We start from the raw sequence: 19122 nt of genomic DNA on the forward strand, positions 1-19122 counted from the left end.
ACTTCTGTTGTCCGGGTTTCTTTTGAAGCTCACTGCAATCTTTCCTCTGTTCTTCAGAAATACAATGAATCAAAATAAAGACCACTCCCGTTCACTCTGACTGACGCCACTTTTCCAAGTACAAGTTTACTTCACAATTTTCGACACCTCAAACGGGTTTCCCGTTATGCGTCCTTCCTCAACAAACGCATCCCAACAAGAAGCGATTCATTGTCATTCATAAACGTATCCTCAACTCCAATTTTAGATAATTTTCGCTACTACTGTTGTCCATTCAGACCATTCCTCTTCACCAACTTTTGTTCGACGCGCTGCTTGATTGGAACTGCATCCACTTCCGCCATCTATCTCCCCCTGAGTTTGGTACTGAATCAACAAGAAGAGGAAACTCGCGTCATCCCTACAGTTGACCAATCACGGACGCAGGGGAGTAGACTTTGACTCTGTATGCTGAAGCGTTACAATTTCCCTTCACTGGAACTAAGGGCCCCTAGACAATTATTCATCCTCAACCAAACTTTACAGTTGCCACTATGCATTGGGGCAGGTAGCGTTCTACTGGCATCCGCAGGGTAGAAATTTGATGAACTGACTTGTTAGAAAAGGTGGCATCCTATGACGGTGCCACGTTGAAAGTCACTTAGCTCTTCTCATTCTACTGCCAATGTTTGTCTATGTCTACGAATCCACTCATTTTAAGGGGTGTCCACATACTTTTGACCATGTAGTGTATTATTATATTGTGTATAGCGTATCATCTTGAATGCATGACATTTATACACTATGTGCACCATCAACTGTGCTCAGTAGCTTTTAGACGAGGCAGCGATACTGTACTGTTGGAGCTGTGATGTGAGTCTCACAGAAAGGCTATAATGTGGACATGCCAAATGCCACCCTATTCGCTACATAGGTCATTCTGAGACTCTGAGTGCTATTTGACATGCACGTGTGCTGTCGTCTTCTAGAACAGTCCGCTGACTGCATGTCCTTGGGCTTTGTTGTGGAGTCATGTTGCCTGCTCCAAGTTCCCTCGTCACTTTAGTGTGTGGGCTGCGGTGTTCCAGCTATTGTTGACTCTCCCACGCCTCTCCTTGTCAAGTGTTACTCTGCTCCACTCCTCTCTCCTCGTCCCCTCTCTTCTCCTTTCCTCTCCTCTCCTCCCATCTCCTCTCTCCTCTCCTCCCATCTCCTCTCTCCTCTCCTTCCCTCTCCTCTCATCCTCTCTCCTACCCTCCCCTCGAACCTCCTCTTCTATCCTCTGCCCTTCACCTCTCCTCCCCTCCCGTCTCCTCGTCCCCTCTCTTCTCCTTTCCTCTCCTCTCCTTCCCTCTCCTCTCATCCTCTCTCCTACCCTCCCCTCTAACCTATTCTTCTATCCTCTGCCCTTCACCTCTCCTCCCCTCCCGTCTCCTCGTCCCCTCTCTTCTTCTTTCCTCTCCTCTCCTCCCCTCTCACCTCTCCTCCCATCTCATCTCCTCCCCCCTCTCCCCTCGTCCTCTCCCCTACCCTACTCTCTCTTTTCTCCTTCTTCTTCTCCTTTCCTCTCCTCCCTTCTCCTTTCCTCTCTTCTCCTCCCCTCTCTACCCCTCTCCTCCCCTCTCACCTCTCCTCCCATCTCATCTCCTCCCCCCTCTCTTCTCATCCTCTCCCCTACCCTACCCTCTCTTTTCTCCCTCTTCTTCTCCTTTCCTCTCCTCCCTTCTCCTTTCCTCTCTTCTCCTCCCCTCTCTACCCCTCCCATCTCATCTCCCCCCTTCTCCACTCTTCTTATCTCCCATCTTCTCCTCTCTAAATGAGAATGAGGAGCTAAGCCCGAGGCTGAACATTGTGTGTGTGTTCCTGCCTATCTCATTCTAGTACCTCTCCAATTAATCAGTCGTGCTATAACTAATTAGCTGTCCTGGAGACATGAAAGAACATAATATTATTATCACACTATGACTGCATTTGTATTCAAGTGCAGAAAAGAAGAGCAGCTGATGAGAAACTGATTTAGCATCTAAATGGATTTTTGTTAATTTTATTTATTTTACCTACTGTGGTTCCATGTTGTAACAACTCTACTGTGGTTCCAGTTAAGAACAAATTCTTATTTTGACGGCCTAGGAACAGTGTTCAGAGATGAGATGTTCAGGGGCAGAACGACAGATTTGTACCTTGTCAGCTCGGGGGTTTGAACTTGCAACCTTCCGGTTACTCTAACCATTAGGCTACCCTGCCACCTCAAAGATGAAGAAGTAAGAGGTTGTTACAACATGGAACATAGAACCACAGTAGGGTTGTTATGAATATGGAACCACAGTAGGGTTGTTATGAATATGGAACCACAGTAGGGTTGTTATGAATATGGAACCACAGTAGAGTTGTTACAACATGGAATATAGAACCACAGTAGGGTTGTTACAACATGGAACAGAACCACAGTAGGGTTGTTATGAATATGGAACCACAGTAGGGTTGTTACAACATGGAACATGGAACCACAGTAGGGTTGTTACAACATGGAACCACAGTAGGGTTGTTATGAATATGGAACCACAGTAGGGTTGTTATGAATATGGAACCACAGTAGGGTTGTTATGAACATGGAACCACAGTAGAGTTGTTATGAATATGGAACCACAGTAGAGTTGTTATGAACATGGAACCACAGTAGGGTTGTTATGAACATGGAACCACAGTAGGGTTGTTATGAATATGGAACCACAGTAGGGTTGTTACAACATGGAACCACAGTAGGGTTGTTATGAACATGGAACCACAGTAGGGTTGTTATGAATATGGAACCACAGTAGGGTTGTTATGAATATGGAACCACAGTAGGGTTGTTATGAATATGGAACCACAGTAGGGTTGTTATGAACATGGAACCACAGTAGAGTTGTTATGAATATGGAACCACAGTAGAGTTGTTATGAATATGGAACCACAGTAGGGTTGTTATGAATATGGAACCACAGTAGGGTTGTTATGACCATGGAACCACAGTAGGGTTGTTATGAATATGGAACCACAGTAGGGTTGTTATGAATATGGAACCACAGTAGAGTTGTTACAACATGGAACATGGAACCACAGTAGGGTTGTTACAACATGGAACCACAGTAGGGTTGTTATGAATATGGAACCACAGTAGGGTTGTTATGAACATGGAACCACAGTAGGGTTGTTATGAATATGGAACCACAGTAGGGTTGTTATGAATATGGAACCACAGTAGAGTTGTTACAACATGGAACATGGAACCACAGTAGGGTTGTTACAACATGGAACCACAGTAGGGTTGTTATGAACATGGAACCACAGTAGAGTTGTTATGAATATGGAACCACAGTAGGGTTGTTATGAATATGGAACCACAGTAGGGTTGTAATGAACATGGAACATGGAACCACAGTAGGGTTGTTATGAACATGGAACATGGAACCACAGTAGGGTTGTTATGAACATGGAACATGGAACCACAGTAGGGTTGTTATGAACATGGAACATGGAACCACAGTAGGGTTGTTATGAATATGGAACATGGAACCACAGTAGGGTTGTTATGAACATGGAACCACAGTAGAGTTGTTATGAACATGGAACCACAGTAGAGTTGTTATGAATATGGAACCACAGTAGGGTTGTTATGAATATGGAACCACAGTAGGGTTGTTATGAATATGGAACCACAGTAGAGTTGTTATGAATATGGAACCACAGTAGGGTTGTTATGAACATGGAACATGGAACCACAGTAGGGTTGTAATGAACATGGAACATGGAACCACAGTAGGGTTGTTATGAACATGGAACATGGAACCACAGTAGGGTTGTTATGAACATGGAACATGGAACCACAGTAGGGTTGTTATGAATATGGAACATGGAACCACAGTAGGGTTGTTATGAACATGGAACCACAGTAGAGTTGTTATGAACATGGAACCACAGTAGAGTTGTTATGAATATGGAACCACAGTAGGGTTGTTATGAATATGGAACCACAGTAGAGTTGTTATGAATATGGAACCACAGTAGAGTTGTTATGAATATGGAACCACAGTAGAGTTGTTATGAACATGGAACCACAGTAGGGTTGTTATGAACATGGAACCACAGTAGGGTTGTTATGAATATGGAACCACAGTAGGGTTGTTACAACATGGAACCACAGTAGGGTTGTTATGAACATGGAACCACAGTAGGGTTGTTATGAATATGGAACCACAGTAGGGTTGTTATGAATATGGAACCACAGTAGGGTTGTTATGAATATGGAACCACAGTAGGGTTGTTATGAACATGGAACCACAGTAGAGTTGTTATGAATATGGAACCACAGTAGAGTTGTTATGAATATGGAACCACAGTAGGGTTGTTATGAATATGGAACCACAGTAGGGTTGTTATGAACATGGAACCACAGTAGGGTTGTTATGAATATGGAACCACAGTAGGGTTGTTATGACCATGGAACCACAGTAGGGTTGTTATGAATATGGAACCACAGTAGGGTTGTTATGAATATGGAACCACAGTAGAGTTGTTACAACATGGAACATGGAACCACAGTAGGGTTGTTACAACATGGAACCACAGTAGGGTTGTTATGAATATGGAACCACAGTAGGGTTGTTATGAACATGGAACCACAGTAGGGTTGTTATGAATATGGAACCACAGTAGGGTTGTTATGAATATGGAACCACAGTAGAGTTGTTACAACATGGAACATGGAACCACAGTAGGGTTGTTACAACATGGAACCACAGTAGGGTTGTTATGAACATGGAACCACAGTAGAGTTGTTATGAATATGGAACCACAGTAGGGTTGTTATGAATATGGAACCACAGTAGGGTTGTAATGAACATGGAACATGGAACCACAGTAGGGTTGTTATGAACATGGAACATGGAACCACAGTAGGGTTGTTATGAACATGGAACATGGAACCACAGTAGGGTTGTTATGAACATGGAACATGGAACCACAGTAGGGTTGTTATGAATATGGAACATGGAACCACAGTAGGGTTGTTATGAACATGGAACCACAGTAGAGTTGTTATGAACATGGAACCACAGTAGAGTTGTTATGAATATGGAACCACAGTAGGGTTGTTATGAATATGGAACCACAGTAGGGTTGTTATGAATATGGAACCACAGTAGAGTTGTTATGAATATGGAACCACAGTAGGGTTGTAATGAACATGGAACCACAGTAGGGTTGTTATGAACATGGAACATGGAACCACAGTAGGGTTGTAATGAACATGGAACATGGAACCACAGTAGGGTTGTTATGAACATGGAACATGGAACCACAGTAGGGTTGTTATGAACATGGAACATGGAACCACAGTAGGGTTGTTATGAATATGGAACATGGAACCACAGTAGGGTTGTTATGAACATGGAACCACAGTAGAGTTGTTATGAACATGGAACCACAGTAGAGTTGTTATGAATATGGAACCACAGTAGGGTTGTTATGAATATGGAACCACAGTAGAGTTGTTATGAATATGGAACCACAGTAGAGTTGTTATGAACATGGAACCACAGTAGGGTTGTTATGAATATGGAACCACAGTAGGGTTGTTATGAATATGGAACCACAGTAGGGTTGTTATGACTATGGAACCACAGTAGGGTTGTTACAACATGGAACCACAGTAGAGTTGTTATGAATATGGAACCACAGTAGGGTTGTTATGAATATGGAACCACAGTAGAGTTGTTATGAATATGGAACCACAGTAGAGTTGTTATGAACATGGAACCACAGTAGAGTTGTTATGAATATGGAACCACAGTAGGGTTGTTATGAATATGGAACCACAGTAGGGTTGTTATGAATATGGAACCACAGTAGGGTTGTTATGAACATGGAACCACAGTAGGGTTGTTATGAACATGGAACCACAGTAGAGTTGTTATGAACATGGAACCACAGTAGAGTTGTTACAACATGGAACATGGAACCACAGTAGGGTTGTTATGAATATGGAACCACAGTAGAGTTGTTACAACATGGAACATGGAACCACAGTAGGGTTGTTATGAACATGGAACCACAGTAGGGTTGTTATGAATATGGAACCACAGTAGGGTTGTTATGAATATGGAACCACAGTAGAGTTGTTACAACATGGAACATGGAACCACAGTAGGGTTGTTACAACATGGAACCACAGTAGGGTTGTTATGAATATGGAACCACAGTAGGGTTGTTATGAACATGGAACCACAGTAGGGTTGTTATGAACATGGAACCACAGTAGGGTTGTTATGAACATGGAACATGGAACCACAGTAGGGTTGTTACAACATGGAACATGGAACCACAGTAGGGTTGTTACAACATGGAACCACAGTAGAGTTGTTATGAACATGGAACCACAGTAGGGTTGTTATGAATATGGAACCACAGTAGGGTTGTTATGAACATGGAACATGGAACCACAGTAGGGTTGTTACAACATGGAACATGGAACCACAGTAGGGTTGTTATGAATATGGAACCACAGTAGAGTTGTTATGAACATGGAACCACAGTAGGGTTGTTATGAACATGGAACCACAGTAGGGTTGTTATGAACATGGAACCACAGTAGGGTTGTTACAACATGGAACATGGAACCACAGTAGGGTTGTTACAACATGGAACCACAGTAGAGTTGTTATGAACATGGAACCACAGTAGGGTTGTTATGAATATGGAACCACAGTAGGGTTGTTATGAACATGGAACATGGAACCACAGTAGGGTTGTTACAACATGGAACATGGAACCACAGAAGGGTTGTTATGAATATGGAACCACAGTAGAGTTGTTATGAACATGGAACCACAGTAGGGTTGTTATGAACATGGAACCACAGTAGGGTTGTTATGAACATGGAACCACAGTAGGGTTGTTACAACATGGAACATGGAACCACAGTAGGGTTGTTACAAATGGTAACCTAGTTGCATCAGTGTTGTCTAGTTGTAAATGGTAACCTAGCTGTATCAGTGTTGTCTAGTTGTAACCTAGCTGTATCAGTGTTGTCTAGTTGTAAATGGTAACCTAGCTGTATCAGTGTTGTCTAGTTGTAACCTAGCTGTATCAGTGTTGTCTAGTTGTAAATGGTAACCTAGCTGTATCAGTGTTGTCTAGTTGTAACCTAGCTGTATCAGTGTTGTCTAGTTGTAAATGGTAACCTAGCTGTATCAGTGTTGTCTAGTTGTAAATGGTAACCTAGCTGTATCAGTGTTGTCTAGTTGTAAATGGTAACCTAGCTGTATCAGTGCTGTCCTGGCTAGGTGCTGATATGTTTTAGATAAGAGGAGACGAGTTCTGTAGAGGTGGAAGGACAATAGCAGGTCAGTTACATGTTTAAACTGTAGATAGAATTTGTACCTAATTAAGGTTCCTGAAATACCACAGAGATACAGACACAATACATATTATCAACGATCAGCCCTGAATACTGATTGGCTGACAGCCGTGGTATATCAGACCGTATACCAAGGGTATGATAAAACATGTATTGCCACTGCTCTAATTACTTTGGCAACCCTCGGGAGGGAGGGGGGGGTTGTGGTATATGGCCAATATACCAGGGCTAAGGGCTGTATCCAGGCACTCCGCGTTGTGTCGTGCTTAAGAACTGCCCTTAGCAGTGGTATATTGGCCGTATACCACAACCCCCTCGGGTCTTGTTGCTTAATAGTAATATTAGTGTTGTGATTCCTGTGTGGTCTGACTTGCTCTCTCAGGTAGCCTAGCGATTTACGAGCTTTGAGCCAGTAACCGAAAAAAGTCGCTGGTTTGAATCCTCGAGCCGGCAAGGTGGGAAAAAATCTGCTGTTCTTCCCGGCAGTTAGCCGGACGACGTGGATGGAAGCAGCCCCCCCCCCCCCCCCCCCCCCCACACCTCTCTGAGTCAGAGGGTTAAATGAGGAAGACATTGTGCATTCCGTTCTGCAACTGACTAGATATCCCTGTTACAATGGGATGTGCAGGGCACTAAACGAGGGCATGGGGGATTCTGGTGAAGGCACTAAAAGAGGAGGGAAGGACTAGAATGAGAAGAGGAGTAGAATACTGTTGGAAGAGGAGGGGAAGAGGAGGGGAAGAGGAAGAGGAGGGGAGGAGGAGGAGGAGGAGGGGAAGAGGAGGAGAATACTGTTGGAAGGGAAGAGGAAGAGGAGGGGAAGAGGAAGAGGAGGAATGGAAGAGGAGGAGGAGGGGAAGAGGAGGAGAATACTGTTGGAGGGGAAGAGGAGGAGGAGGAGGGGGGAGAGGAGGAGAATACTGTTGGAGGGGAAGAGGAGGAGAATACTGTTGGAGGGAAAGAGGAGAGGAGGAGGAGGGGAAGAGGAGGAGGGGAAGAGGAGGAGGAGGAGGAGAATACTGTTGGAGGGAAAGAGGAGGCGAATACTGTTGAAGGGAAAGAGGAGGAGAATACTGTTAGAGGGAAAGAGGAGGAGAATACTGTTGGAGGGGAGGAGGAGGAGGATACTGTTGGAGGGGAAGAGGAGAAGAATACTGTTGGAGAGGACGAGGAGGAGGGGAAGACGAGGAGGAGAATACTGTTGGAGAGGACGAGGAGGAGGGGAAGACGAGGAGGAGAATACTGTTGGAGAGGACGAGGAGGAGGGGAAGACGAGGAGGAGAATGCTAGCTGGAGAGGACGAGGAGGAGGGGAAGACGAGGAGGAGAATGCTAGCTGGAGAGGACGAGGAGGAGGGGAAGACGAGGAGGAGAATGCTGTTGGAGAGGACGAGGAGGAGGGGAAGACGAGGAGGAGAATGCTAGCTGGAGAGGACGAGGAGGAGGGGAAGACGAGGAGGAGAATACTGTTGGAGAGGACGAGGAGGAGGGGAAGACGAGGAGGAGAATGCTAGCTGGAGAGGACGAGGAGGAGGGGAAGACGAGGAGGAGAATGCTAGCTGGAGAGGACGAGGAGGAGGGGAAGACGAGGAGGAGAATGCTAGCTGGAGAGGACGAGGAGGAGGGGAAGACGAGGAGGAGAATGCTAGCTGGAGAGGACGAGGAGGAGGGGAAGACGAGGAGGAGAATACTAGCTGGAGAGGACGAGGAGGAGGGGAAGACGAGGAGGAGAATACTGTTGGAGAGGACGAGGAGGAGGGGAAGACGAGGAGGAGAATACTAGCTGGAGAGGACGAGGAGGAGGGGAAGACGAGGAGGAGAATACTGTTGGAGAGGACGAGGAGGAGGGGAAGACGAGGAGGAGAATACTAGCTGGAGAGGACGAGGAGGAGGGGAAGACGAGGAGGAGAATACTAGCTGGAGAGGACGAGGAGGAGGGGAAGACGAGGAGGAGAATACTGTTGGAGAGGACGAGGAGGAGGGGAAGACGAGGAGGAGAATGCTAGCTGGAGAGGACGAGGAGGAGGGGAAGACGAGGAGGAGAATGCTAGCTGGAGAGGACGAGGAGGAGGGGAAGACGAGGAGGAGAATGCTAGCTGGAGAGGACGAGGAGGAGGGGAAGACGAGGAGGAGAATACTGTTGGAGAGGACGAGGAGGAGGGGAAGACGAGGAGGAGAATACTGTTGGAGAGGACGAGGAGGAGGGGAAGACGAGGAGGAGGGGAAGACGAGGAGGAGGGGAAGACGAGGAGGAGAATACTAGCTGGAGAGGACGAGGAGGAGGGGAAGACGAGGAGGAGAATACTGTTGGAGAGGACGAGGAGGAGGGGAAGACGAGGAGGAGAATACTGTTGGAGAGGACGAGGAGGAGGGGAAGACGAGGAGGAGGGGAAGACGAGGAGGAGGGGAAGACGAGGAGGAGAATACTAGCTGGAGAGGACGAGGAGGAGGGGAAGACGAGGAGGAGGGGAAGACGAGGAGGAGGGGAAGACGAGGAGGAGAATACTAGCTGGAGAGGACGAGGAGGAGGGGAAGACGAGGAGGAGGGGAGGACGAGGAGGAGGGGAAGACGAGGAGGAGAATGCTAGCTGGAGAGGACGAGGAGGAGGGGAAGACGAGGAGGAGAATGCTAGCTGGAGAGGACGAGGAGGAGGGGAAGACGAGGAGGAGAATGCTGTTGGAGAGGACGAGGAGGAGGGGAAGACGAGGAGGAGAATGCTAGCTGGAGAGGACGAGGAGGAGGGGAAGACGAGGAGGAGAATGCTAGCTGGAGAGGACGAGGAGGAGGGGAAGACGAGGAGGAGAATGCTAGCTGGAGATCAGGCTGAGTTCATTCTGCAAATAAAGAGAAAAGGACATCCATCTCCATGGCAACAGCAGGGCTAATAGACGGCCCGCGGAGAGAGAGTTACAACATTCTACAGAGTTGTACATTTGAAATGTCTATATTCTTTTCAAACTTGGATTTGGCTATTTCAGCCACACCTGTTGCTGACAGGTGTATAAAGTCGAGCACACGGCCATGCAATCTCCATAGAGAGATTGCTTTACTGGTCTGGGGCTGTTTTTCATGATTCAGGATAGGCCCCTTTAGTTCCAGTGAAGGGAAATCTTAACGCTACAGCATACAATGACATTCTAGACGATTATGTGCTTCTAACTTTGTGGCAACAGCATGACAAAGCCCCGTATACAAAGTGAGGTCCATACAGAAATGGTTTGTCGAGATTGGTGTGGAAGAACTTGACTGGCCTGCACAGAGCCCTGACCTCAACCCCATCGAACACCGAATTGGAACGCCGACTGCGAGCCAGGGCTAACCGCCCAACATCAGTACCCGACCTCACTAATGCTCTTGTGGCTGAATGGAAGCAAGTCTCCGCAGCAATATTCCAACATCTAGTGGAAAGCCTTCCCAAAAGAGTGGAGGCTGTTATAGCAGCAATGTTCCTACATCTAGTGGAAAGCCTTCCCAGAAGAGTGGAGGCTGTTATAGCAGCAATGTTCCAACATCTAGTGGAAAGCCTTCCCAGAGGCTGTTATAGCAGCAATGTTCCAACATCTAGTGGAAAGCCTTCCCAGAAGAGTGGAGGCTGTTATAGCAGCAATGTTCCAACATCTAGTGGAAAGCCTTCCCAGAAGAGTGGAGGCTGTTATAGCAGCAAAGGGGGGGACCAACTCCATATTAAAGCCCATGATTTTGGAATGAGATGTTGGACGAGCAGGTGTCCATGCTGTTGGTCCTGTAGTGTAGTTAGCTAGCGTAGTGTATGTTTCCCAGTAAAGTCCTTTGATTGTATTGGAATTGAGACCTACTCTACATAGCTAATCAGTGATCTCTTCACCATAACATAGGATATTGTTAGATCTAGGGAAAGTCTGACTCTCTCTGTGTTATGCTAGTCTGGTCCGCCAGCTCTCTCTCTCTCTTTCTCTCTATTTTGTGGGTATGTGTGCACATAGTCTGTTTTCTCTTGAGAGCCATGTCTGTCTACGGCGGCCTTTCTCAATAGCAAGGCTATGCTCACTGAGTCTGTACATAGTCTAAGCTTTCCTTAAGTTTGGGTCAGTCACAGTGGTCAGGTATTCTGCCACTGTGTACTCTCTGTTTAGAGCCAAATATCATTCTGGTGTGCTCTGTTTTTTTGTTAATTATTTCCAATGTGCCAAGTAATTATCTTTTTGGTTTCTCATGACTTGGTTGGGTCTAATTGTGTTGCTGTCCTGTTCTTTCTCCCCCTACTTCTCTCTCTCCCTGTCTCTCTCTCTCTCTCCTTCTCTCTCTCTCTCCTTCTCTCTCTCTCTCTTCTCCTCTGTCTCTCACTCTTTGTCTCTTTCTCCTCTCTCTCTCCTCCTCTCTCTCTGTCTCCTACCTCTCTCTCCTCCTCTCTCTCCTCTCTCTCTCCTCTCTCTCTCTCTCTCTCTCTCTCCCTGCCTCTCCTCCTCCTCTCTTTGTCTCTCTTCTCCTACCTCTCTCATCTTCTCTCTCCCCTCCTCCTCCTCCTCTCTCTCTCCCCCCCAACAGGACTAACCTAGAGGCCCTTCAGAAGAAGCTAGAGGAGTTGGAGCTTGATGAACAGCAGCGTAAACGCCTGGAGGCCTTTCTCACCCAGAAACAGAAGGTTGGAGAGCTGAAGGATCATGATATGGAAAAGATCTGTGAGCTGGGAGCCGGGAACGGAGGGGTTGTCTTCAAAGTTTTACACAGACCCTCAGGGCTCATCATGGCCAGGAAGGTGAACTAGAATTGTACTTTTAAATCCCAGCGTTTGATGAAGGCATTCTGTTTCCTTACTACCATCTTGATTACATTTTGGAACAATAAGTTGTTCTGTCATGGAGACCACTGTCTGGCTAGAAGAGAGGTGTTCATCAGACTGTTTTCCTTTTTGAGAGAGAGAGAGAGAGAGAGAGAGAGAGAGAGAGAGAGAGAGAGAGAGAGAGAGAGAGAGAGAGAGAGAGAGAGAGAGAGAGAGAGAGAGAGAGAGAGAGAGAGAGAGAGAGAGAGAGAGAGAGAGAGAGAGAGAGAGAGAGAGAGAGAGAGAGAGAGAGAGAGAGAGAGAGAGAGAGAGAGAGAGAGAGAGAGAGAGAGAGAGAGAGAGAGAGAGAGAGAGAGAGAGAGAGAGAGAGAGAGAGAGAATAAATAAATGGATCACTAGTCACTTTAAATAATGTTTTCATATCTTACATTACTCATATCATATGTATATACTGTGTTTTATACCATCTACTGCACCTTGCCTATGCCGCTCGGCCATCGCTCATCCATATATTTATATGTATATATTCTCATTCACCCCTTTACATGTCTGTGTAAGGTAGTTGTTGTGGAATTGTTAGATTACTTGTTAGATATTACTGCACGGTCGGAACTAGAAGCACAAGCACTTCGCTACACTCACATTAACATCTGCTGACCATGTCTATGTGACCAATAACATCTGCTGACCATGTGTATGTGACCAATAAGATTTGATTTGACTTCAATAAATTGGTTATAACAAACACTGTGACAGCAAAATGGCCGCAGAGGAAATGACAAACTCAACATACACTCAAACAGGCAACTGTTGTCACTGTTATCACTAACTGCGCTCCTTGTCTCCTCTCTGTATTCCAGTTGATCCACCTGGAGATCAAGCCGGCCATCAGGAACCAGATCATCAGAGAGCTGCAGGTTCTGCATGAGTGTAACTCCCCCTACATTGTGGGCTTCTACGGGGCCTTCTACAGCGATGGAGAGATCAGCATCTGTATGGAGCACATGGTACTACTATACCTCACTATACTACACCCTACTACACTATACTACACTACACTACACTATACTACCCTGTACTATACTATACCTTCTACAGTGATGGAGAGATCAGCATCTGTATGGAACACATGGTACTACCAGACTACACCACACCACATTATAGTATACTGCACCATACTACAAAATACTAGGATATAATATACTACACTATACTACACCATACCACATTATAGTATACTGCACCATACTACAAAATACTAGGATATAATATACTACACCACATTATAGTATGCTGCACTATACTACACCTTCTACAGCGATGGAGAGATCAGCATCTGTATGGAACACATGGTACTACTATACCTCACTATACTACACCCTACTACACTATACTACACTACCCTGCACTATACTACACCTTCTACAGCGATGGAGAGATCAGCATCTGTATGGAACACATGGTACTACCACACTACACTACACCACATTATAGTATACTGCACCATACTACAAAATACTAGGATATAATATGCTACACTATACTACACCATACCATTATAGTATGCTGCATTATACTACAACATACTATGATATAGTATACTACACTACAATGCACTATACTACACCTTCTACAGCGATGGAGAGATCAGCATCTGTATGGAACACATGGTACTACCACACCACACCACTATACTATACTACACTATACTACACTACACACTACTATACCACACAATACTATACCACACTACACCACTATACTATACTACACTATACTGCACTACACAATACTATACCACACAATACTATACCACACTACACCACTATACTACACTATACTACACTGCACTATACCACACTATACGATCCTACACAATATTATACCACACTATGCTACACTACACAATATTATACCACACTATGCTACACTACACAATACTATACCATACTACACCAACTATGCTGCACTACACCATACTACGCTATACCATATTACGCTAACTATACTACACACACTATATTACACTATACTACACTATACCATACTACACTATACTATACTACACCACTCTATACTATACCACTCTATATTATACTGTACTATACTACACTGCAATAGGTTACACTCCACTCCACCCCCTTATACTACATTACATTATACCACACTATACTAGACTGCACCATTATACATCACAATACACAATACTACACTGCACTATACTACACCATACTACACTATAATACACCGCACCATACCACACGGTACTACGCTAAACCATACTACACTATACTATACTACACCACTCTATATTATACTGTACTATACTACACCATACTACACTATAATACACCGCACCATACCACACGGTACTACGCTAAACCATACTACACTACACTACACTACATTATACTATACTACACCATACTACACTATAATACACCGCACCATACCACACGGTACTACGCTAAACCATACTACACTATACTATACTACACCACTCTATATTATACTGTACTATACTACACCATACTACACTATAATACACCACACCATACCACACGGTACTACGCTAAACCATACTACACTACACTACACTACATTATACTATACTACACTATAATACACCGCACCATACCACACTGTACTACCCTAAACCATACTACACTACACTACATTATACTATACTACACTATAATACACCGCACCATACCACACTGTACTACCCTAAACCATACTACACTACACTACACTACATTATACTATACTACACCATACTACACTATAATACACCGCACCATACCACACGGTACTACGCTAAACCATACTACACTACACTACATTATACTATACTACACCATACTACACTATAATACACCGCACCATACCACACTGTACTACCCTAAACCATACTACACTACACTATACTACACTATTCTATACTATACTACACCATACCACACTGTACTACCCTAAACCATACTACACTACACTATACTACACTATTCTATACTATACTACACCATACCACACTGTACTACCCTAAACCATACTACACTACACTATACTACACTATTCTATACTATACTACACCATACCACACTGTACCATACCACACTGTACTACCCTATACCATACTACACTACACTACACTACACTATACTACACTATTCTATACTATACTACACCATACCACACTGTACTACCCTAAACCATACTACACTACACTACATTATACTACACTACACTATACTATACTATACTACACCATACCACACTGTACTACCCTATACCATACTACACTACACTACACTACACTATACTACACTATACTATACTATACTACACCATACCACACTGTACTACCCTATACCATACTACACTACACTATACTACATTATACTATACTACACCATACCACACTGTACTACCCTATACCATACTACACTACACTACACTACATTATACTACACTGCACTATGGATGGTAATCCATCACTTATAGGATTAATTGGTAATCCATCCCTTATGGGATTAATTGGCACATTAACAAACAGTACAATAATTCACTATGGTAATTAAATGATATCTCTTCTTCTGGCGTTCTCTGCATTGAGCTTCACATAAAGAGTGAAAACAACACAATACATCAATACATTATAGTCAATAAGGTCCAAACAATAATTACATCCCTAGAGCAGTGCAATAATACACACACATACACACATACACATATACATACACACATATATACCCACATACATACATACACACACACACACATACACACATACATGCATACATGCATACATACAGTATTTAGTCAGCCACCAATTGTGCAAGTTCTCCCACTTAAAAAGATGAGGCCTGTAGTTTTCATCATATGTAGACTTCAACTATGACAGACAAAATGAGGAAAACATTTTCAGAAAATCACATTGTAGGATTTTTAATGAATTTATTTGCAAATTATGGTGGAAAATTTGGCAGGTAGTTCCTCTGTCCCCGTCCATCTCTCTCTGTTCCTCTGTCCCTCTGTCCCCGTCCATCTCTCTCTGTTCCTCTGTCCCCGTCCATCTCTCTGTTCCCCTGTCCCCGTCCATCTCTCTGTCCCTTTGTCCCCGTCCATCTCTCTGTTCCTCTGTCCCCGTCCATCTCTCTGTCCCCGTCCATCTCTCTGTTCCTCTGTCCCCGTCCATCTCTCTGTTCCTCTGTCCCCGTCCATCTCTCTGTTCTTCTGTCCCCGTCCATCTCTCTGTTCCTCTGTCCCCGTCCATCTCTCTGTCCCTCTGTCCCCGTCCATCTCTCTGTTCCTCTGTCCCCGTCCATCTCTCTGTCCCCGTCATTCTCTCTGTTCCTCTGTCCCCGTCCATCTCTCTGTCCCTGTCCATCTCTCTGTCCCTCTGTCCCCATCCATCTCTCTGTTCCTCTGTCCCCATCATTCTCTCTGTTCCTCTGTCCCCGTCCATCTCTCTGTCTGCAGGACGGTGGTTCTCTGGATCAGTCTCTGAAGAAAGCAGGAAAGATACCAGAACAGATCCTGGGGAAAGTCAGCATCGCTGTGGGTACCTCAAACACATCTATGTCTATCTCTCTGACCCTCTATCTCTCTGACCCTCTATCTCTCTGACCCTCTATCTCTGTCTTCATCTATATCTCTGACCCTCTATCTCTCTCTCTTCATCTATCGCTCTTCATCTATCTCTCTGACCCTCTATCTCTCTGACCCTCTATCTCTCTGACCCTCTATCTCTCTTCATCTATCTCTCTGACCATCTATCTCTCTGACCCTCTCTCTCTCTTCATCTATCTCCCTGACCCTCTGTCTCTCTAACCCTCTATCTCTCTGACCCTCTATCTCTCTTTGTCTATCTCTCTGACCCTCTCTCTCTCTTCATCTATCTCTCTGACCCTCTATCTCTCTGACCCTCTATCTCTCTGACCCTCTATCTCTCTGACCCTCTATCTCTCTTCATCTATCTCTCTGACCATCTATCTCTCTGACCCTCTCTCTCTCTTCATCTATCTCTCTGACCCTCTATCTCTCTGACCCTCTATCTCTCTCTTCGTCTATCTCTCTGACCCTCTCTCTCTCTTCATCTATCTCTCTAACCCTCTATCTCTCTAACCCTCTATCTCTCTGACCCTCTATCTCTCTGACCCTCTCTCTCTCTTCATCTATATCTCTCTTCATCTATCTCTCTGACCCTCTATCTCTCTGACCCTCTATCTCTCTCTTCATCTATCTCTCTGGCCCTCTATCTCTCTGATCCTCTATCTCTGACCCTCTCTCTCTCTGACCCTCTCTCTCTCTGACCCTCTCTCTGAATTCAATTTCAGGTTAGGAAGTGCAGCTCAGTTTCCACCTCATGTTGTGGGCAGTGTTGCACATTGCCTGTCTTCTCTTGAGAGCCAGGTCTGAAAATGTGTCTCTAATATGGGCTGGAGGTTAGGAAGTGCAGCTCAGTTTCCACCTCATGTTGTGGGCAGTGTTGCACATGGCCTGTCTTCTCTTGAGAGCCAGGTCTGCCTATGTGTCTCTAATATGGGCAGGAGGTTAGGAAGTGCCTCTCAGTTTCCACCTCATGTTGTGGGCAGTGAGCACATGGCCTGTCTTCTCTTGAGAGCCAGGTCTGCCTATGTGTGTCTAATATGGGCAGGAGGTTAGGAAGTACAGCTCAGTTTCCACCTCATGTTGTGGGCAGTGAGCACATGGCCTGTCTTCTCTTGAGAGTTTCCTCGTCGTTATGTTGGGTCTAACGATGTTGCTTTGTCTCTCTCTCATTTACTGAGTAAATGTAAAATTACAACACAAAAAGGAATGAATGGGAGATTTCCATGAAAGTATGTTTGGAACCATATCAATTGTACTGTATGCTGATGGTGTCTGCTAATGGTGTCTGCTGATGGTGTATGCTGATGGTGTCTGCTAATGGTGTCTGCTAATGGTGTCTGCTGATGGTGTCTGTTGATGGTGTCTGCTGATGGTGTATGCTGATGGTGTCTGCTGATGGTGTCTGCTGATGGTGTCTGCTGATGGTGTCTACTGATGGTGTCTACTGATGGTGTCTGTCCCTCTGCTCCTCCAGGTGATTAAAGGCCTGTCCTACCTGAGAGAGAAACACAAGATCATGCATAGAGGTGAGACGGAGAAAGGAGGTTCAAAAGATATTCATTTATTTCAAAACTGCAGATTTATAGCTAATCATTCATATTGTCATTCATACCGTCTTGGTGTTTGACACTGGGGACCATACCGTCTTGGTGTTTGACACTGGGGACCATACCGTCTTGGTGTTTGACACTGTGGACCATACCGTCTTGGTGTTTGACACTGGGGACCATACTGTCTTGGTGTTTGACACTGTGGACCATACCGTCTTGGTGTTTGACACTGGGGACCATACCGTCTTGGTGTTTGACACTGGGGACCATACCGTCTTGGTGTTTAACACTGTGGACCATACCGTCTTGGTGTTTAACACTGTGGACCATACCGTCTTGGTGTTTGACACTGTGGACCATACTGTCTTGCTGTTTGACACTGTGGACCATACTGTCTTGGTGTTTGACACTGGGGACCATACCGTCTTGGTGTTTGACACTGTGGACCATACCACACCGTCTTGGTGTTTAACACTGTGGACCATACCGTCTTGGTGTTTGACACTGGGGACCATACCGTCTTGGTGTTTGACACTGGGGACCATACCGTCTTGGTGTTTGACACTGTGGACCATACCGTCTTGGTGTTTGACACTGGGGACCATACCGTCTTGGTGTTTGACACTGGGGACCATACCGTCTTGGTGTTTTACACTGGGGACCATACCGTCTTGGTGTTTGACACTGTGGACCATACCATCTTGGTGTTTGACACTGGGGACCATACCGTCTTGGTGTTTGACACTGGGGACCATACCGTCTTGGTGTTTGACACTGTGGACCATACCGTCTTGGTGTTTGACACTGTGGACCATACCGTCTTG

At 45.2% G+C, this 19122-nt stretch overlaps 1 protein-coding gene across 3 annotated transcripts in view; it reads left to right on the plus strand.

Annotated features, from left to right (window-relative positions):
- map2k1 (mitogen-activated protein kinase kinase 1) overlaps window positions 1-19122 on the plus strand; it is a 51895-nt gene that overhangs the window by 3486 nt on the left and 29287 nt on the right. For all 3 annotated transcript variants that reach the window (XR_005040885.1, XM_036968829.1, XM_036968830.1), the window contains exons 2-5: window positions 11900-12110; window positions 12995-13141; window positions 16617-16694; window positions 18223-18274. Coding sequence is in view for 2 of the 3 variants with exons in the window: in XM_036968829.1 (XP_036824724.1) it covers window positions 11900-12110; window positions 12995-13141; window positions 16617-16694; window positions 18223-18274 (488 nt within the window). In the remaining variant the exon portion in view is untranslated. The remainder of the gene's footprint in view (window positions 1-11899; window positions 12111-12994; window positions 13142-16616; window positions 16695-18222; window positions 18275-19122) is intronic.

This window comes from Oncorhynchus mykiss, chromosome 30, assembly GCF_013265735.2.
Source record: "Oncorhynchus mykiss isolate Arlee chromosome 30, USDA_OmykA_1.1, whole genome shotgun sequence".
NCBI classification, from domain to species: Eukaryota; Metazoa; Chordata; class Actinopteri; order Salmoniformes; family Salmonidae; genus Oncorhynchus; species Oncorhynchus mykiss.